General features: G+C 42.5%; 1 protein-coding gene across 1 annotated transcript in view; it reads right to left on the bottom strand.

Annotated features, from left to right (window-relative positions):
- Wdr64 (WD repeat domain 64) overlaps nucleotides 1-20,063 on the bottom strand; it is a 106,198-nt gene that overhangs the window by 29,097 nt on the left and 57,038 nt on the right. The window contains exons 11-19 of the mRNA XM_041635477.1: nucleotides 19,019-19,145; nucleotides 15,910-16,058; nucleotides 15,405-15,528; nucleotides 11,841-12,016; nucleotides 9,012-9,191; nucleotides 6,296-6,426; nucleotides 2,509-2,610; nucleotides 1,303-1,372; nucleotides 428-464 (exon numbers count right to left, since the gene is read on the bottom strand). Coding sequence (XP_041491411.1) covers nucleotides 428-464; nucleotides 1,303-1,372; nucleotides 2,509-2,610; nucleotides 6,296-6,426; nucleotides 9,012-9,191; nucleotides 11,841-12,016; nucleotides 15,405-15,528; nucleotides 15,910-16,058; nucleotides 19,019-19,145 — 1,096 coding nt within the window. The remainder of the gene's footprint in view (nucleotides 1-427; nucleotides 465-1,302; nucleotides 1,373-2,508; nucleotides 2,611-6,295; nucleotides 6,427-9,011; nucleotides 9,192-11,840; nucleotides 12,017-15,404; nucleotides 15,529-15,909; nucleotides 16,059-19,018; nucleotides 19,146-20,063) is intronic.

Here is a 20,063-nt window from a genome sequence, read left to right as displayed (position 1 = left end):
ACCAACCTTTGGGGGTCACACATCAGATATCCTTCCTGCCTGTCAGATATTTACCTTGCGGTTCATAACAGTAGCAAATTTACAGTCATGAAGTAGCAACAAAATAATTTTATGGTTGGGGTCACCACACCATCAGGAACTGTATTAAAGGGTTACAGTGTTAGGAAGGTTGAGAACCACAGTGTTAAGACTATCTAGACCCCAATACTTCAATACTCTGTAACTTCAATACTCAGTTACAGAGAGGGCACATCAGGAATATTCTATCACACAAAGTTGCTGTTGCAGAGGAGCTAGTCTGAACTGTAACTCCGTGGAAGAGCACTGGCCCAGCTTGTGTGAGGTCCCGGGCATGATCCCCAGTGTCACAAAGCAAAACACAGACAGAATCAGCTGCTTAGTTCTAAAGGACAGAGCTGATACTGACCTTTGACCTCGGCGTCATGGATACTTTGTTTGCTTCCCTGAATGGAGAAGAGAGAGAAAACGTTTCTGTGACATTGTAAGCGGATGGGCCCTACTAGAGGGGCAGCTTCTGCAGAGTTGAGTTGACATTTCTAAGTACTAATGTTAAAAGCCATTTTACAATTATTTCTTTGAAATAAGGTATTGTAGAGGTTTTCATAGTCATAAGTAGAAGAGCTATAAAACAACGGTATTTCCTGATTGGTGGCTTGCACTCATGACTGGTTAAACCCACAGCGCATGCCCAATTCTTGGTGCGTACTGTCTTTAATTCTACTGACAACCACACAGGTGTCTTTATTCCCCCAATCTTACCCATAAGGGAGCAGAAACTCAGCTTTAGTGACAAGGCTAGAAGTCAGGCAGTGTACAGAGGACTCAGTACATTTAGGCATGACTCTGCTTGATTTTTCTATCTATCTATGTTGTTTTCTTTCTACCACACTAGCGCTTTCAAAATAACTTTTGCATGAAAATTTGACTTAATAAATTCTGATTAGAGAAGCACTCTGCAAAAATATGTAAAATTACAACTGAGAGGACAGAAGGCCACTGCATAATATTATGGGCTGTGATCTACTTATACCATATGTGAAATATGATAGCAGAGAAGAGAAGCTCAAAATACTGGGTTATTTTACAAGCTTAAAAACAATAGGTGTAACTTATTGATTCGCTTGTTTATCATTGATCATGAATCAGTTGTTCACATATGTGAAGACCTTGAAAAGTAAAGAGAAAACAAAGATTTTGCCTGTACACACAGATGTACTCCAAGAACCACTAGTTCTGAACCACTGCTTCTAACAGGAAGATGCTTCTCGGCCGTGAGCTTACCTTGCTGCTCTGTGGACCCTTGCTTGAGTCACATTGGGTTGACGAGCAGATGGAATCCTGACTTGATCTCCTGCACAGGGATGGAGGAGACACAGGATAGAACATTCAGAAAACCCACAGAACTTGGAGTGCCCTCTGTTCCACTTTCAGGGGGTTATTTCCTTCTCATACCTGGAAATATCACACTCATGCATGAGGCCAGTCATACCTTACATCCAGTACAAAAAAATGCTCCCTAGTGTGGTGTTACAGGAGAATGCTGGGGACCTCAGCATTGTCTCCCCAGGCCTGGCTTGTCTCTAGATTGAGCCACTGAGGGTCAGAAACTGAAGTGCAGGCATGGGTGGCAGCAGGTGGAGACACACCTGGCTAACTTCTTGCACTATGCTTCTGTTTTTGTTTTGTTTTGTTTCTTCTGGCTTGATCCTGTCTCTTCTACGTTTTGTGGCCATGGACTGAAAAGTAGCTTATGTACAAAGGACAGGCCCTGATAATATTCTCCAAAGACTTTTGATGTAATTTTAAGACAATATATAGGGAAGGTGCTAGACCCCTACTCACCACCAAGTGAACCCTAACGATAGCACAGAAACCTTCAATTTTCCTCTAGAAATTTGTTTAACACTGTTGCTTATAAGGACAGACTCCTAAAGCAAATATAAGTACAAAATAGAAAAGAAGCGTATTAGTAATTTACCAAACAATGCTCTGCCCTTGATGGAGTGGTTGGAGATTACCCAGTTATACTGAATAGCATATGAAATCTGCAATGCTTTTCAGTTTGCTCCCTCCAAGACCTAAATTTTTTGCACACCTGTGGTGACTGTGTTAGGTTTTGCTAAAAGTCAGATCCAATGAGCATTTCCCATGTCTGTTTCTGTTGTAAAGGGACATCAGAGGGCGACATGGTAAGGGTTTACACAGTGCAGTGACATGGTAAGTGTCTACATAGTGAGGCTAACCGGGTAAGGGTCTACATAGTGAGACACATGTACTGAGGGTCCCCACAGTCAGGTTGACATGGTAAGGGTCTACCCCACCAACATGTCAGACCCCTAAATACTGTGACAGTGAGGAAAGTTGAAACAAAAGGGTCATGTTCCTTCAGCTGACCCTTCCTTAATGCTGGGATATGGGCATCTCATGTCACCTACCTGGGTTCCAGATAGCACTACGGGACCACGGGACCATGAGGGTCTGAGTTACCTTACACAGTCAGGAGGTCGGAAGAGGAACATTATGTCATTAATCCGGAATCGTTTGGGATCCAACTCAGGGTCAGTAGAGAAGCAGTCCTCGGGCCGGTATCTGAAAACAAGCATGGCCTTGCCTAGTCAATGGCAGGAACCGTGAAACTCCTCACACTGTCCTAAATCCCATGCAGATCTAGTGACTTAGAATGTTAACATTTTGTGCTGGGTGGTGGTGGCAGCATACACCTTAAATCCCAGCTCTTGAGAGGCAGAGACAGGTGGATCTCTATGAGTTTAAGGCTAACCTGGTCTACAGGACAGCCTGAGTTCCAGGACAGCCTGGGCTACACAGGGAAAACCCATCTCAAAAAACAAACAAAAACTGTTATCATTGCACAGAAAGTAAAAGCCTGGGAGTGGGCTTAGTCCAGAATTGCCTCTTTATTAAGGCTTTGTAGAATCACATGATTATCAGATGAGCTACAAGTCTTTAATCCAATTAACTGGACAGATTTTCTATCTATAGGTCAGAGTGTTGCAGCCTATAGATGGACCATTTGGACATATTGTACAGTTTAAACAGCAGAATTCTACTCTGACCATATAAAAGTCTAGATTTTGGTGCAATGTGGTACCTAACCACAGGATCATAAAACTGAGTGGACAAGAGCAAATAATCCAGAGATTACCCTGCTCCCACCGCTCTTGTTTTTCAGGGACCCAGATCCAATGGGACTTTCCAGGTAGTGTCTTGGGAATAGAACAATAGTCTTTTACTACCCACACTCCACTCTAGGATGTATCTCTTAACTATCACTTTACATCCCTTAGGGCAAACTGATATCTTAGCAACATGCCCCTTTCATTTAAGAAAATTACATCTGCCTATTTGAGGTGATGAATGACTGCTAAAATTTGGATCTGAAACATCCTGCAAAGACCCATATTTTAAAGGCTTGCTCCCCAGATCAGTGCCCTTGGAAGGTGTTGAGCTTTTAAGGGATGGGGTGTAGTGAGAAGTTTTCTAGTCCTTTGGAAAGCAGTTCCTTGAGAGACCAGGCACCCTCTCTTTCTTTTTTACTCTCTCACTATGAGATGCTGTATCACTCATTCCTATTCTGATCTGATCTGATCTGATCTCACAGGCCCAAAGCAATGGGGTCAATTGTTCACTTGAACCTCTGAAACCATGAGTCAAAACAAACCTTTGCCTTTATTGTCTTAGATATTTGTTACAATAGCAGAAAAGGAGATTAACACAATGGTGCAGAAGTCTTGTATGGATCGGACCAAGATCAAAAAGGAAGTTTATGAATTTGATTTCTTTTTTAGCTCAATACTTTTAGGTATATTTGGTCATCAATCAATAATGAAAGACAATTTTAATTAGCAAGAAACATTATTAAGTTTGAACCCCCAAATCATGGTGTTCTTGAAAGGGAAGGGCTTTTTCTCTTTGGTGAAGAAGTCAGACAAAATGAGGTATATATTAATAAATGGCTGGTTGGAGGGATGGCTCAATGGTTAAGAGCACTGACTGTTCTTGTGGTGGATCTGGGTTTAGCTGCTAGCACACACATGGCAACTCACAACTGACTGTACCTCCAGTTCTAGGGGCCCTGACACTTGTCTCCTGGCCTCTGTAGGCACTAGATATACATACAGACAAAACACTGATCCATATAAAATTACTTAATAAATAATATAGTGGAAATGGCCTCTACCATAAATATAAAAATAATGTTCACTTTTGTAACTGGTAAAGCTGGGAATATATTACCTTACACAGTTCTGAAATAAACTGTGTCTTCCTTTTCCAAAAGACTCCAATTTTTTTTTAAAAAAAGGTTCTATGTGTATGTGTGTATGTAGATGTCCAGTGGCCAAAGAACAACCTCTGTGTTGCTTCCCTGGTACAGGACGCACTGTTAGTGCAACAGTATCTTTCATTGGCCTAGAACTTGTCAAGTAGGCTTCGATGGCTGGTAGCTAGCAAGCCCCAGGGATCCTCCTGTCCCTACTTCACCAGTGCTGGAGTTATGAGATGTGTCACGACCATCACCTGGCTTTTACACCCTTAGGTTCAGGAATCAAACTCAGGTCTTTGTGCTAGCAATGCAAGCACTTTCCTCACTGAACTATCTCCCAGGACCCTACTTTTTTTTCAAGACAGGGTTTCTCTATAGCTTTGGAGCCTGTACTAGAACTAGCTCTTGTAGACCAGACTGGCCTCGAACTCACAGAGATCCTCCTGCCTCTGTCTCCTGAATTCTGGGATTAAAGGCGTGAACCACCACTGCCCTGCTGACCCTACTGTTTTAAAATAGTCATCTGCCTATAGAAAAGGGACATGATGTAAAACCTACCACTGTTGTGTTCTTTTATTGAGTACTTGCTTTGCATGTATGCCTTGGGAAAATGCCTGGTTCTTAAGCAAGAAGAACTGCTACTTTGAAACTGGAAATAGTTCAGGACAGCTGGCCCCTTGTTTTATGGTGGCATCAGCACAGATGTTTTTCATCTATCTTCTTCTCAAGAGTGAGTCAGATACAAACTGACACCTTCAATGTGAGCACTGTTCATAAGAATGTGAGGAACTGTACAGTGTGTGTCGACATACGTATCAGATGACAAGTATACAATAATGAAAAAAACCCAAGGACAAGTACTGAATGTTAGGATGGGGCCAACTTTTGGTGAAAAGGGGTACGGTTCAGGTACATCAGTAGTGGATAATGCCCTCTAACTAGTGGTGATTTTTTATGCGTTTTCCTCTTTCCCCTTTTCATTTTCCATTGTTTCCATTCTACACCCCTCTTCTCCAAGCTAAACTTGATCTTATTTTTGTTTATTAAGATTATTGACCATTTTGTTTCTGAAAATAAGTCCCGTGATTAAAGGGTGCCCATACGAGGTCCCAGTACACACCTTTTAAGTACACAAGTGGAGACAGCCTGTTACAGTTCAGCCATACAGATGATACGTTATGCTAGTTCCTTTCAACCAATGTCAGGAACACTCAGAGGTGGTTAATTGGGGAGAGTAAACATGCCAGTCGTGGTCCATAGCATCTCAACAGAACTGGTTGAGAACCAGGATGCACTTGTGACATTGGCCCTTGCTACAATCATCATGTAATAAATTGGATATGCTGATGTGAAGGAGAAGGGAAAGCCCTCTAGCTTGCCTGGCACCATTTGTCTTTCATAGGTGAGTAAACACTGGGGCACTAGGAATAGAGAGGGAGGAGAAGCTTGAGGGAGGGGCAGGTCATGAATTGTGAAGCTTGACATGAATGGCAAATGATCAGATGAGATATGCCAGTAGATGATTGGATATGTGTACTAAAGCTTGTGGCTAATGGTGTGTCAAGTTATTACACATTTTAAATATTTGTTGGGGATAGAGAGAGGGCTCCATGGTTAAGAGTATTGGCTGCTCTTTTGGAAGACCCAGGTTTGATTGCTAGTATCGACAGGATGATTCAACCATTTCAGGGGATTCAATGTCCTCTTCTGGCTCCAGGCATCCATATACATAAAATAAAATTTTCAAAATTAAAAGCATTTATTGAAGTCATAAATTTAAACATGGAAATATCATATATTTATGCAAAGGAGACAGCTTTTGGGTATACAAATGTTTAAGGTGTTTTTTGTGTAATTATGGAACTTAGACACTCAGAACACAGTATATTTATGAACATAACCTCCAGGAAAGTCCTTCCTTGAAGGCATTACTTGCTATTTAGACTCTTATGCAGTAAAACTCCTATTATTTAGGGCAAAGTCAACACTTACATTTCTTTGACAGTAGCTGTTACAAAATTCCATAAGATAATCATGCCATTTAAGGTTCCACAAGCTATCAAATTGTATCCCTCTACTTGAAACAAATCAATGCAGTTCACCTCAACGTCAACGGCAGGATTCTGAAGAAAAAGGACACAGATGCAGACTGGTGGGAATGCGAAGTCAGCCTAATTCCAATGTTATACAGGCACACTATAATTGTAATCAACTGGAAGCAGCGTAGTAGTATGTTCAAAGTCATTGAGCATGAATTTACTACCCCCCCCCATTGCCTTTAGTATTAGAAAAGTTAGCTTAGATAATTCATTGGAACAACAAAAGCATTCTTCCCTTCTCTTCTGGCCCCCTTTCATTTAGCCTTACTCTGCTTTACCAACCATTAAAGTATTTCTAGTTCTTTTTGTATTCCCTTCAGTCTTCTTGGGGGAAAAAGCACAGTTCACATTAGCTGTCTCCACTAACACGCCCGTCTTTCACTCCACAAGCCCATCTTTGCGGAAGTCTTTTCTACGTATTGCCAGTTAGTTATGTTCTTCTTTGCAGGTATCTTACCTCGAATATTTTCTGAGCATCTTAGGTTCTTGGAATAGAGAATCAAATATGATGTCTGTGGTCTGAAATATGTATGAGAATTTAAAGTACCTAGATGAAGTGTAAATTACCAAGCAATCTCAAAATGCCATGGTGAGGACATGAAAGGCTATCCATCTAGTCATGTCTCCAGCCCCACTTCTGCTGTACTTTCCTGATTTATCATCTAAAGTGATCGCTTTTCAATTCTTTGTCACCTGTGCAGTTGCTTGACTGGTGACGTGGTTCCAACTCACTGTGCACTCATCTTTCTGCTATTATTGGCTATGCACAATGTTTCATACAGCATATACATATGCCCAAACCTGTTTCAAATGACAGAGTTGGAAGAGATAGGCTAGACTCCCTCTCCAAAATATGGAGAATTGTGTGTATTAATTTCAAAGCCCTTTAATCTAATAATAAAATCTTTTATTGAAACTACCAATGCAGTCCAAGTTCAGTCAGTGCTATGCTGACATTTGCTTCAATATGAGAGAAACAATATCCAATATCTTTTCTATATTAAAATGATCCAATAGACAGTTTTCAAATTCTTTAAGACAAGCCTTGGAATCTTCTTGTGAGTTACATCACAGTTATTTCACTAGTGATAAGCGAGAGCCTGAAGGCTTCCTTTGATTGGTTCTTCTACAGTCTGCAGTCTTCTTATAGGCTTTGGTATCTGACCATTGGTTCCTGAGAAAGCTGAGATGTTGAGGCACTTCAAGCTCATATTAGAAATAAAGTTAGTGAAGAGACATTTAAAACAATCAAAGGCTTAAATATTTTTAAGAACAAACAAACATATAAATTGACATCTTCCTTATTTCCCTATCCTTGGTCTCAACCAAAGACCCTGGCTATTCATCATGTATGTACATGCAAGCATGTCACAGAACTAACTTTCTGAAGAGACTGTCTATCAAGTTGTGTATTTCAATATCTACAGATACTCATAAGATATTTTGAATGGTCTCTGCGCTCTAGCAGTTATGTATGTTTTAGTGGTTACACACAAACATCCTGAGACAGTTCTGTGTAAGCAAAGGGATATGGGGCTGATATGTATCATGATATAGTCATATCTCAAAAAGTAGCGATATGAGGGCAACAACACACATATAGAATGGGAGCCACTGTTGTAAACGTGGAAAATAGATTTATCCTGGAAAGAATCAGGTAGGTGTTCACATGACAGGTGCCTGGGGTGATGGTGATAATCTACGTATTGACAGAGATTGGGGTTGTGCAAGGTTCCGAGTGGGCAGGGGAGGGGCTCACAAGCCCTCACCCCTAATTAAGGATTAATGGACAAGAAGTCATTGTTTTTTTACTGCTGAGTAGTACTCTAATATGTATATATTCCATACTTTCTTCACCCATTCTTCCATTGAAGGGCATCTCGGTTGTTTCCAGGTTCTGGCTATTACAAACAATGCTGCTATGAACATAGTTGAGCATATACTTTTGTTGTATGATAGGGCATATCTTGGGTATATTCCCAAGAGTGGTATTGCTGGGTCCAGGGGTAGGTTGATCCCGAATTTCCTGAGAAACCGCCACACTGCTTTCCAAAGTGGTTGCACAAGTTTGCATTCCCACCAGCAATGGATGAGTGTTCCCCTTTCTCCACAACCTCTCCAGCAAAGGCTATCATTGGTGTTTTTTATTTTAGCCATTCTGGATGGAGGTGGGTGGTCCTTGGACTTCCCACAGGGCAGGGAACCCTGATTGTTCTTTGGGCTGAAGAGGGAGGGGGACTTGATCTGGGGAGGGGGAGGGAAATGAGAGACGGTGGGGGGAGGGGGCAGAAATCTTTTTTAAATAAAAAAAAGGATTAATGGACAGTTGATGGCTTCTTGGAGAAGGAGGAGAAACAATTTTCTTTAAAGGCATAGCTCTTGGTAGGTAAACCATGCTTCCGCTGATGGCCCCATACCCAGAAGTATATGAACATCACAAATTGGGAGTCTATGGATTATTAAATTTAAAAAAAAGACACAAAGTTAGGGCATATAGAGGTAGCGGTGGATCCCAGAGGAGTTAAGAAGAGGAGCAGGGATGAATATGATCAAAATACATCGTATGGAACTTTCAGCGAAAATATTTTTTAAAAAGAATCAGAACATACATTACTAGTTTGTTGAGAGAAGCTTTTCTGGACGATTAACTCAACATCTGGGAAAGGAATGGCCATCGCCCTTTCTTTAGCTGACACCTTCAGATGTACAATATGACTTCCATACTGTAGGTAAGGCATGGCATCAGGCAGCTCCCATATCACCACGAGGAAGAGGTCATCCTCTTTTCCCTGGAGCCGAAGAAATTTAGTAAGTGAAAAAGAAAATTCACTGTATCATTTCCGTTGAGCTGTTCTTAAATAAAGCAAACGCAGAAGGGTACCCAGTCATCCTGCATCATCAGCTCTCAAGCTCTGGCTTCTCACTCACAATATCATTTTCTTCGCGTCTCAGTCCTTATAGTAACCAGAAATCTGCTATCTGTCATGGAAGTTTTATTATCTCTACATGCACATGCTTTAATCCATCTCGGCACCTGCTGGTTAGCTGGATGTCAGATTGACACAAGCTAGACACCATTTAGAAGAGTGAACTTCATTGAGAAAATGTCCCCACCAGACTGGCCTGGGGACACACTTGCAGGGAATTTTCTTTACTGATGATTGATGTGGGAAAAACCCAAGCAACTGTGAGTGGTGCCACCCCTGGGCTGCTGCTCCCAGAAGAAACTGTGCTGAGCAAGCAGTCAGCAGAGTCTGCCTGTGGCCATTGCAGTTCATGCTTTGTGCTCCTGCCCTGACTTGCTTCAACAACAGACAACAGGCTGTTAAGATACAATGACTCCTTCCATCCACAAGTTCATTTTTTTTTTAAATTTTTTGCTTGTGTTTTAACAAGGCAATAGAAAGCCTTACTAAGGCAATATGATATTGCCTTTCTACCTTTATTCATTCATTTTCTTTCTACTTCATATGTATGTTGTGTTTATATGTGTGCTTGCATGTTTGCTCTGTATATGTGTGTATGAACACATGGAATCTCTCAATCAAATCCGCACATGAATGTGAGATTGAGATAGGAGGGATGTACCTTACAGTTTTATTTGCTTTTGTATTATGATCATTTATTCTGTATGGTTTTTTCATAATCATCATTGTTAGTGATATTGCTAAGTTTTTACTTCAGTATGGGCATAATAACCCAAAATTTTAAGGCTGGTCCTTTTGCTAAAAGAACAGGGACCCTTCTAAAATGAAAAGTGGCTATGGTGGGGCAGAGATGAGTGCTGGGGAGTGAAGCCAGTGATTTGTACCTCTAGTTCTTGTGTGATCTAAGTCTGGGGGATAGATTCGTGTTTTCATTGACTTTTTCTTCAACTGGTGGATGGATAAAAGCTCTTGCATTATTTAAAGCCTTTGGATTCTGGTTCTGAGGCTTCTATTTTTCTTTTCTCTGTTTCTCTGTCTCTCTCTCTCTCTCTCTCTCTCTCTCTCTCTCTCTCTCTCTTTCTCCAAGCTTAGTTTAATGTTCTGCGCCGAAGACCAGAATAACCAATGTGTAAGTGTCTAGGGCAGAAACCAAAACATTTTCGATATGTGATGGTCTCATGTATCCCTGTCTGATCTTGAACTCACTATGCAGCCAAGGATGATCTTGAACTTCACTTCCACTTCCCAAATGTAAGAACTGCATGTGTGTACCAGCATGCCCAGCTTATGTGGTGCTAGATATCAAACCTAGGGCTTCGTGCATGCTTAAGGCGAGGACTCTACCAACCCAGTCGCATCCCAAGTACAGAATCATGACTCATTTTGCAGCCTTTCAAGTATAGTGAGCATAGCTTGATTACAGCAACTTCCAGAAGGCAAGTGACATTGTGTTTTACGTGGACTGCCAAGGCACTCTTCCTCCAGTCACATTTTGGGCTAAGCAGAGAATAAGGGAAGAATCTCTCAACTGGGGAAGATGTCCCCTCCTCACTCTCAGCTAAAAGGATTAGCCATCCCAGTTGATGTTTGTACTTTATCTGCAAGCCTCTTCAAGACTTATTTTCTGATCTTAGCTTCCAGAGGAGAGCAACAAAGGCAATGTTAGTCCTTGAGTTCTAGCTGTGGGTGAGGGCCACACAGCCAAGATAAATGATGTTGGCTTCTTTTTAAATTTGAAGAAGGCATTAGTATTCCTAGGTGGTAATAGATTCACAGAAAAATAAATTATCCTATCTCAAACCTCCCCTGAACAGCCCTGAGCAGATTGCACCATTAACCTTAAAATAATAACTTTGTAAGTCATTTTGGTGAGGAATGGAAAAAGTGACTCGAGCATCTTTGAATGCTTGATGGGCCACAAGGGACAGAATCTGCTGGGGAGCCTTCTTGAGGAGTCAAGAATTATTGCCGAGGTAGGGTGTGAGCAATGTTAGCAGTGGTAGAGAGATGCGTGTCAGCTCAACCTTTCTGACACCCATTTTAGGGGATCCCTAATGATGCCGAAGCAGAAATGTGACGGGTGGGATGCTGGGCCTGGGGAGCTGTGATTTTTCAATTTGCTTGGACTTGAGCAAAGCTGGTTACTAGCATCACTGGAAAGTTAGCTGATAAGCATAACCCTCAACTAACTGGAGAGAGGGGAGTTGAATGGGACTGGAGATGTAGCTCAGTTTGTAGATTACTTGACTAATATGCTTAAAGCCATAGACTCAATTCCCAGGATCACATAGACAGAGCAAGGGGGCACGATGAGTGTGGTGGTGTCTGCACTTGGGAAATGGAGATAGGAGAATCAAGAGTTTAATATCAGGCTGGGCTACATGAAACCATAAAGAGAGAGAGAGAGAGAGAGAGAGAGAGAGAGAGAGAGAGAGAGGTAGAGAAACGATCACCACTGGAGTTCCCCCAAGAAGACTGTCTGCAGAACAAGCATGGAAGTAGGATTCAAACCTGGATCATCTTGATAGTTCCGTTGCGCTCCAAGGCGAGGACAAGGTGCTGGTGCTTCACCTGGGCCTTGAGGAAAAACAGGCGCAGCAGCGCGTGTTCCTCCTCTGCCCAGTCTTTCCCTTCCGGCAGCATTTTCATCTCCTGCCCACTGCCAAAGTCCCAGATCTTAGCTGTTCCTGAGGGCATGGAGGAAAGGCTTTGTGGGTAAGATGGTGTACAGACAACCTGGCTCTTAACTCAGGGGGCACTGATCCTGTTGAAATGCATGCTGTATTTATTTCCTACTAAGACTGACTGCTGAGTCTCCCCAGTCTTTCCTTGCATGGTTTGTCACAGGCTGATTAAAGTGAGCAGAACAGGAATGGATGTCTGCATTGGTTTGGATGAGTGTTCCCCAAAGCTTTGAGTGTTGAAGGTTTGGTTTTCATCTTGGCACTATTAATGGAACCTTCAGAAGGTGGGAATGAGGTCCCAGGCTCATCTATGGAGTCTCTTAATCTTTATGCTTGAAAACTTATGTCCAGAGACCCACACGGGAGCACCGGACAGAAATCTCAAGCTCCAAATCAGGAGCAGAAGGAGACGGAGCACGAGCAAGGAACTCAGGACCACAAGGGGTGCACCCACACACTAAGACAATGGGGATGTTCTATTGGGATCTCACCAAGGCCAGCTGGCCTAGGTCTGAAAAAGCATGGGATAAATCCGGACTAGCTGAACATAACGGACAATGAGGAATACTGAGAATTCAAGAACAATTGCAGTGGGTTTTTGATCCTACTGCACGTACTGGCTTTGTGGGAGCCTAGGCAGTTTGAATGCTCACCTTACGAGACCTGGATAGAGGTGGGCAGTCCTTGGGCTTCCCACAGGTCAGGGAACCCTGATTGCTCTTCAAGCAGATGAGGGAGGGGGACTTGATCGGGGGAGGGGGAGGGAAATGGGAAGCGGTTGTGGGGACGAGGCAGAAATCCTTAATAAATAAATAAATTTAAAAAATAAAAATAAATAAATAAAAAAAAAGAAGTGTGTAGGGCAGGAGGTGAGTTTATTGGTAGAGGGGTTTGTGTCAGCCTCTGACTTCCTGGCTTTATTGAGGAATTGATGCACTTTCCACAAACACCTAAATTCTGAGTCTAAACACTAGATCTAAATAGAAGTGTATAGTTCCTGTGTTCTGCACGCTCTGTGTGTGCTATGGGAACTAGGCAGAAGATTTGAAAACGCAAAGGCACACAGATGGAGGAAGACACAGGGACACGGGTCATCCTTGATACAAGAATGCCAAAAACACAAACTTTATTGTGCTCAGGGGCAGCTTATATAGGGCTCTGGCCCTGCCCCAGCTCTCGGGATCTTTCAGCTGCAGACCCATTAGAATCCACTACCCCACCATCAGGGTCTCGTGCAGCCTGCAGCTGCTCGGAGCAGAGGAAAACAAGTTGTTTACAAGAAATTCAGGGTCTGGTGGACTGCAGTCCCTAACACTGAAGAACTAATTTTGAAAATACCGCCCCCCCTTTGCTTTTCCTTTTATGTGTGAGGGTTCATCTATGTCTATGTTTGTGCGCCATGTTCTTGCCTGGTGCCAGCAGAAGCCAGAAGAGGGCATCAGATGCCCTGGAACTGGAGCCACCCTGTGGTACTGGGAGCCAAACCTGGACCTTCTGTCTGCAAGGGCAGCCATGCTCTTTACTGCCCAACCATCTCTCTAACTCCACAATGAAATGTTTTAAACATGTATATGTGTTTATATATTTATACTTGTAAGCTCATATGCCTTCCTTATAGTCTTTATTTACATTATTACTCTGTCATTTTCTAAGTATATGTACTTATATGCTTTTAAGTTTGCCCCTTTTGCCTACATAGTCTTTATTACTTTATTTATACAAATCTTTAATCTTATATGCATTTATGCTTAAAATAAAAGCATTTAAATTTAAAAAAAAAACTTATGTCCATTCATTCTATCAGCTAGCTTGTGAGGAAGCATTTATTTTACAAATCTACCTGAGAATAAATACATTCTGGACAGTGAATGGTCCCATACACTGTCTAATCTAGAGCAAGTAGATATTTTGTAGGAATCCAGAAGAAGATGAGGTAGGATGGTGGAGGGGCAGAGTTTAGCTTTCTACTCAGTCTCTGCTTCTCCCCTAAGTCCAACATCTCTCCATGACTGTCTTCAGCACTAACACTGTTGGGCATGCAATGATTTGACTGTTTGCCCCTCTGCCAGGCTGCCTCCATCATTTATTTGCTCATTACCAATATCAGACATTAATTATACCCATGATGCCCGGCAGTGACAAGAACTACCTAGTATACCTTGCACAGTGGCAAGAACTACATGAAGGCAGGAGAGTCAGCCCTGCCCCTTTGCTGCTTACTACATACACGGTGAGATAGCCTGGGCAGTGCTGGAGAGCTCGCTCTGGTGTTAAGGATGAAGGAGAGCTGGTGGGCTGACCAACCAAGCAACCACCCAGACCCAGAATCAGGGCTATAAGTTGGCCCATACAATCATCCACCCCATTTATGATCTGTGGGAGCACAGAAGGGGATCGTCCTGCAGACCCAAAGTTACAGGGTCTCCATGACATAGGACAACAGGATACCCCAAAGTAGCCCCAGTGAGGGTCCAGTATTGAAGATGCAGCAAAAAAAAAAAAAAAACCCAAAAAACCAGAGACCTCAAGCCAGACCAGTGACTCAATGCAATGAAGACTTGTAATTAACAATACATGAACTAAAATTATATGGATGTCACGAGTGCCTGTGGCATGGTGAGGTTGCTTTCCTCTGCATCGCTCCATAGGAAAGAACACTGTCCCTCTGCATTGTATGCCAATGCATTCCCTCACCTTGATGCTGCACTTATGATTGCATTCCTGCTGTGTTTTCTGCTGTTCACATTTTCAAATATCCGACTTTCACATCGGGTGCCCACTCGTTCCATCAACTGGTTCATGAGGAAGCATTTACTTATCAAGTGTGCCCCAGAATAGATTCTGCATAGTGCACGCAGCTGGTCACTCTGTCTACTCTAAGGCAAGCGGATCTTTTGTGGATGCTCAGAACAAGGTGCAGTGGAAAGATGAGGCAGTGTGCAGCTCTCTAGTTCCTACAAGTGCTCCACAGAGGAAAAACTATGAAACACAACCACGCCTAAGCCCCAAAGTCCCTCAAGTTCGATGTGCCTTCCTAGAGCCTAGGCATAGAAGTGCATCCAGTAGAGAACTCTATTTTTTTCAGTTAGTTCACAGAGTAGTGGGTTTCATCATGGTGTTTCCATACACGTGGATCATTATGTGAAAGGCTTTGGTACACAGTTGCAGCAGCCACGTGAACAGAATGTAACTTACGAGTTTGTTGATTACGTCCATACCCAGACATTAGTGGCCGTGAAACAGACTTGATTTTCACCCAGGCCGTGCTATCTCTCTGGAATGTCTGTATGTCAGCCTAATTCACACTGAGCCTTAAACCCCCTAAACTTAGGAATTCCTGCACAAATTCTCAGGATACCCGGAGATGTCATATTCTGAACACTAGGCTCACCATTATATGCTCCTGTGGCAAAAATAAATCCACTTTCATCAATAGCCGCACAGGTTAGTTCAATATTGAAGCCATGAGGGTCTAGAATTTGGTATATTTGGAGGCCCGTCTCAAGTTCCCATACCTATAGAAGAATAAAACATCAGTAAAACCCAGGTGTTCCATACATCTGCCCTTCATTTCTGAGCAGAGTTTTTACCACTGTCAAAGTTTTCAAATTAGTTCTCTGCACACCTTCCCCAGCACCCTGCCCACACATATACCCTTTCCAAACACACTAATATATAAATAAAATATGGTTAAATTTTCTGTTTTTAACCAAACATGTGGCTTGAACTGGCTTGAAACACTTCTTTATCATGTATTCCTGATATAGCTTAAAGAACTTCAATATATTGTCCCAGTCTATTATACCGCTACATATAAAACCCTATGTTTTACCTATTGGAAGACAGCATTTCACTTGCTCAGCTTTTTTCTGCCTAGGAGGTCCTTACATACTCACCTTGATTACAGACTCTGAGCAGATAGTGAGCACTTGATGGAAGTATTTGTTGTACAGCATGACATTGATTTCTCGTTCGTGAGTGTGAGGAACCTGCTTTGTGTCCTGTATCATCCTGGTCAACGGATACATGTCTATAACGCTCGATCCTGGAAAGGAAGGAAAGAAGGAGGACATCACAATGCTGGGTGTGTTTGATAGTGCATCCTTGTATTCCACGCTTTGGAGACTGAAACAGGAAGACCATGGGTCCCAGGCCAACCTCATCTGCATAGTGACATAGTGACATTCTTAAAAGTGAAATGAAGTAAAGAATGAAAAATTTTGCAAACGCATCTCATCCCTAAATTGTCATTATCAGAAATCTGGAATTTCACAGAGGATATGACCCAACCAGCTAGGTTTGGAGCCAGCCGGTCAGTGAGATTAGAGTATAAATGATCAGTGCCTTAGCATTTACTAGGTGAGACTATTGTGGCCTTCTCCAGAGCATCTCTGGCAAACACAGCAAATAAGATGCAGCCAGGGGAAAGCATTCATTGGAGATAAATGGAGATTATCTTTCAAACACAGGTCATTCTGAACCCTGTTTTTCTAGTCTGCTCTCTGTTCCTGACTGTGTGCGTCTCCAAAGTGTGCACGTTGGTGATGCTGTCTACCAGCCGTCTGCTGAATAGAGGTTTGTTCTGGTGATTGAAATGAGTCAGAGAGTTCTTCAAGCCAACAGATGATAACACGTGCTGTGAACACGGTCTGATTAAATATAATGAATGAGAATGATTGCAGGCCAGTGATCGCAACATCAATAGTAAAATTAATTTCCAAATCACGTAGTTAGCTTGGCCAGGGCACTGACTGGGAAGCAGGATTCTTGCATTTTCCTATGCGTATGACTTAAATCTCAAAATCAGGATCTTGTGTGCTTTAGTTTGTGCAATGTCTAGAAATACTGATAAAAATTATCAAACCACTCTGTAGTTCATTTTAATTTATTTATTTAGTTTTTTCAAGTCAGGGTTTCTCTGTGTAGCCCTGGTTGTCCTGGAACTTACCCTGTAGGCCAGGCTGGCCTCAAACTCAAAGATCCGCCTGCCTCTGCTTCTTAGAGACATGTGCCACCACTGCACAGCACATTCTGGAGTTCAAACAAAAGCAGACGTTCTGAGAATAGGAAGCTTCTTCTTACTTTATTGATGTGGCTATCAATTTGTCACCAAGGATGCAGCGGTGACTTTCTTACATCATTCCAGAAAAACTCTCCAAGTCTTAGCAGCAGTTACCAAGGTGTTTAGATTTTGTGACGCAGCCTGTTCATATGTACAGGACTGAGATAGCTCATCAGGTAATGTTACTCAATTCAAGCACCCCTGCCAGGAAACGTGAGAGATGGAAGGCCATTGGGCTCTCAAAGGCACACTTGGAGCATCTCCGTAAACCCTAAACACGATACCAACAGTTTACATGGCTGGGTCTGCCTATGAAGAGCTGATGCTTTCCCTCCCTTTTGGCTAGTTATCATACAGCAAAGTAAATAATGCCAGGGAAAGAACGAATGCAGATGCAGGAGTCAGAAGTTCTGAGATCGAGTCTCGGCTATGACCTGTCCGAGGTTTGGCTTGTGCATTTGGGAAACTTCAGTGAAGGATTCCAGCCTCAAAGGGTGACTGCGCAGAGGAAACAGAGTAAAAAGACAACACATAGCTGTGGTCATCATCACCGGCGTATTGATGACGGCACTGACAGTCACAACGTGTTCACCAAGCACTGAGTGCAGAGTTGCTGCCCACATGGCTCAGAAAACTACTCTACTTGATGTCTCAGGAATCTAAGCACAAATTAATACACTTGACACAATCCTGATGTCAGCTGAGAGCTGCGCTTTTTAATTATTGTTTGATTTTATGTGCATTCGCGCTTTGCCTACATGTATGCTTGTGTGAGGACATGATAGCTGCACTTTTAATGATCAGGCAGTACACAGAGCTCAGTAGTTTGTAAACAGGAGCACCACCAAAAAGTATATAAAAGTGGAAACAATTCTTGGCTTTTCTATTCTCCATCTTCTTTGTCTTGGTATTTTAGCCCTTCTTTACGCTGATGATAATTGGGATGAAAATGCTGAGCCCAATAATCGAGCAGGCAAGTTCTGTGTGAAGAGGTGACATCTGTGAATAGCCATTAATGCATTCATTTCAGATGGGGACACACAGAGAAGAAGCATTCACAGCCGAAACTAAGTTCTCTTTTACAGGGTGGAAAAATTATTTATTGAGCATGAAGTGATAGTTCTCTTCTAACCCAGGACAAATAAACAACACCAAATTAAAAATAATTATGTTCCCCAACAGAGACAGCACCAATCACTTCCCTGCCTTAATTAATCCCTCAGGAATTCAGAGCAGGTGGTCAGTGGTAATATGCTTCGGAAAGGCAATTCTGGCTCAGTGCTCCAGAGGGTAGAGCTGCTATTAATATAGCCAGTTTTCTTCTAAAGGCTGAAGGCTGTGCATGTGAACAGTAGCCATGCTAAATGCCTAACAAAGTTCTTGAAAACCCTTAAAACAATGTGGCAACCAATGCGTTGTATTTAGGACCCATCTTCCTGGCGCCTCTCTCTCTCTCTCTCTCTCTCTCTCTCTCTCTCTCTCTCTCTCTCTCCTGTTCTTTATCTGGAAGCAAAGGCAGCTGAGGTCTGTGCCCACCCTACAGAGTGACCAGCTCCTTACCAGAACTGTTTTGTCTCAGAAAACAAGTTCATGCTGGCATGTACCAGGGTCACCACCCTAGGAAAGTACCAATTTATTGCATTCGAGAGGCAGACCGGAGCCCAGACAAAGCAACAGTGGTCCAGCTCTTTTCGCTTCACTTAGGCCATGTCCCCCTAGGCTCATCAACCTAGACAACTGACCTGGTATTTTCATAAAAGGGAGGTTGCATAGTTCATCAACTAACTTAGGATAAGAAACTGAAATAAATATTTATACTATCACTAACCATGGTTAGTCATTTCTTTTTCTCTGTGTGCATTTTCATAGGAAGTGTGGAAAAGCTATCCTTTTTAGAACGTAAAAGATATGAGATGAATTTGCTATACGTCAAATAGACATACCTGTAATGAGCATGCCATGGTTGGCGTCATACACCATGGAGTAAATCTGCATGTCTCCTGGCCCTCCTTGGCTATCGTGGAAGACTTGCAATACTGATAGGGTCTGGATATCCCACACTCGGAAGACCTGGGGAACAAGCAGAATTCACCCGTTTAAACACCATTGTTCTCACATGGGGCAGTTAAGTCTTTAAATGAATTGTGCTTTTATAAACTTGCAATGAAATGCGTTTGGATTGTGAGCTCACAGGTGCTCTGTTTCAGCTTGGCTCTTGGTTCCAACCTTGCTTATCCCCATGGAATACCCAGTTGAAAGCGTTGCTTAGAGCTTTATCTTTCGTCACTGGGTTCCCCTGTACTATTCACAAGGCCCAGGAAACAGAACTAATCTAGGCGTCTGTTAAGAGATAAATGAGTAAAGAAAATCTGCTACATATACATAATAGAATTTTGTACGGCCATCAAGAAAAATGAAGTTATGACAGTCACAAGAAAATAGATGCAACTGGAATTCACGTGACGTGAAATAAGCCAGACTCAGAAAGAAAGAAAAAACGACTTCATATCTTCTCTTCTATGGAAACTGGACTTTAAATTGAGAGTGTGTATCTATATGTGTATATTCAAGTCATCAAATGAGAAAGGAAATCATGGGGGAGCAGGAAGAAATGCTCATGGAATTTGGAGTCAGAGAAAGTAACAGAAGGGAAGGTTGTCTGGAGATAAGGAACCAGCTATGGGGACAGAAAGGAAGAAGTAAATGAGAAGAAAACACAATGGCACTGACGCATAAAGAGGCCATTTCTTAGGTATCTGTAATATGGTGGCGCTGTTGAGAGATAAGAGTGGCAATACCGAATCAGTCCTACGAGTGCTTGTTGTTTTCTGTCAACAGCTCCAAGAAGGGACGGGCAGTGTCTGAGGGAAGGTGTTGGTGTCAAAGCTTGAGAGAGCCCACCTAGAGCCAGTCAGCCCTGGGGAGACTTAGGAAGAAAACAAGGACAATCTGTTTCAGAAAGAGGCTGAGATGGTATAAGGGACAAGC

This window comes from Microtus oregoni, unplaced genomic scaffold (genome assembly GCF_018167655.1).
Source record: "Microtus oregoni isolate MIOR12 unplaced genomic scaffold, Mior012 000047F_ref0000412, whole genome shotgun sequence".
Classification (NCBI taxonomy): Eukaryota; Metazoa; Chordata; class Mammalia; order Rodentia; family Cricetidae; genus Microtus; species Microtus oregoni.
This window is presented reverse-complemented; position numbering and strand designations above follow the sequence as displayed.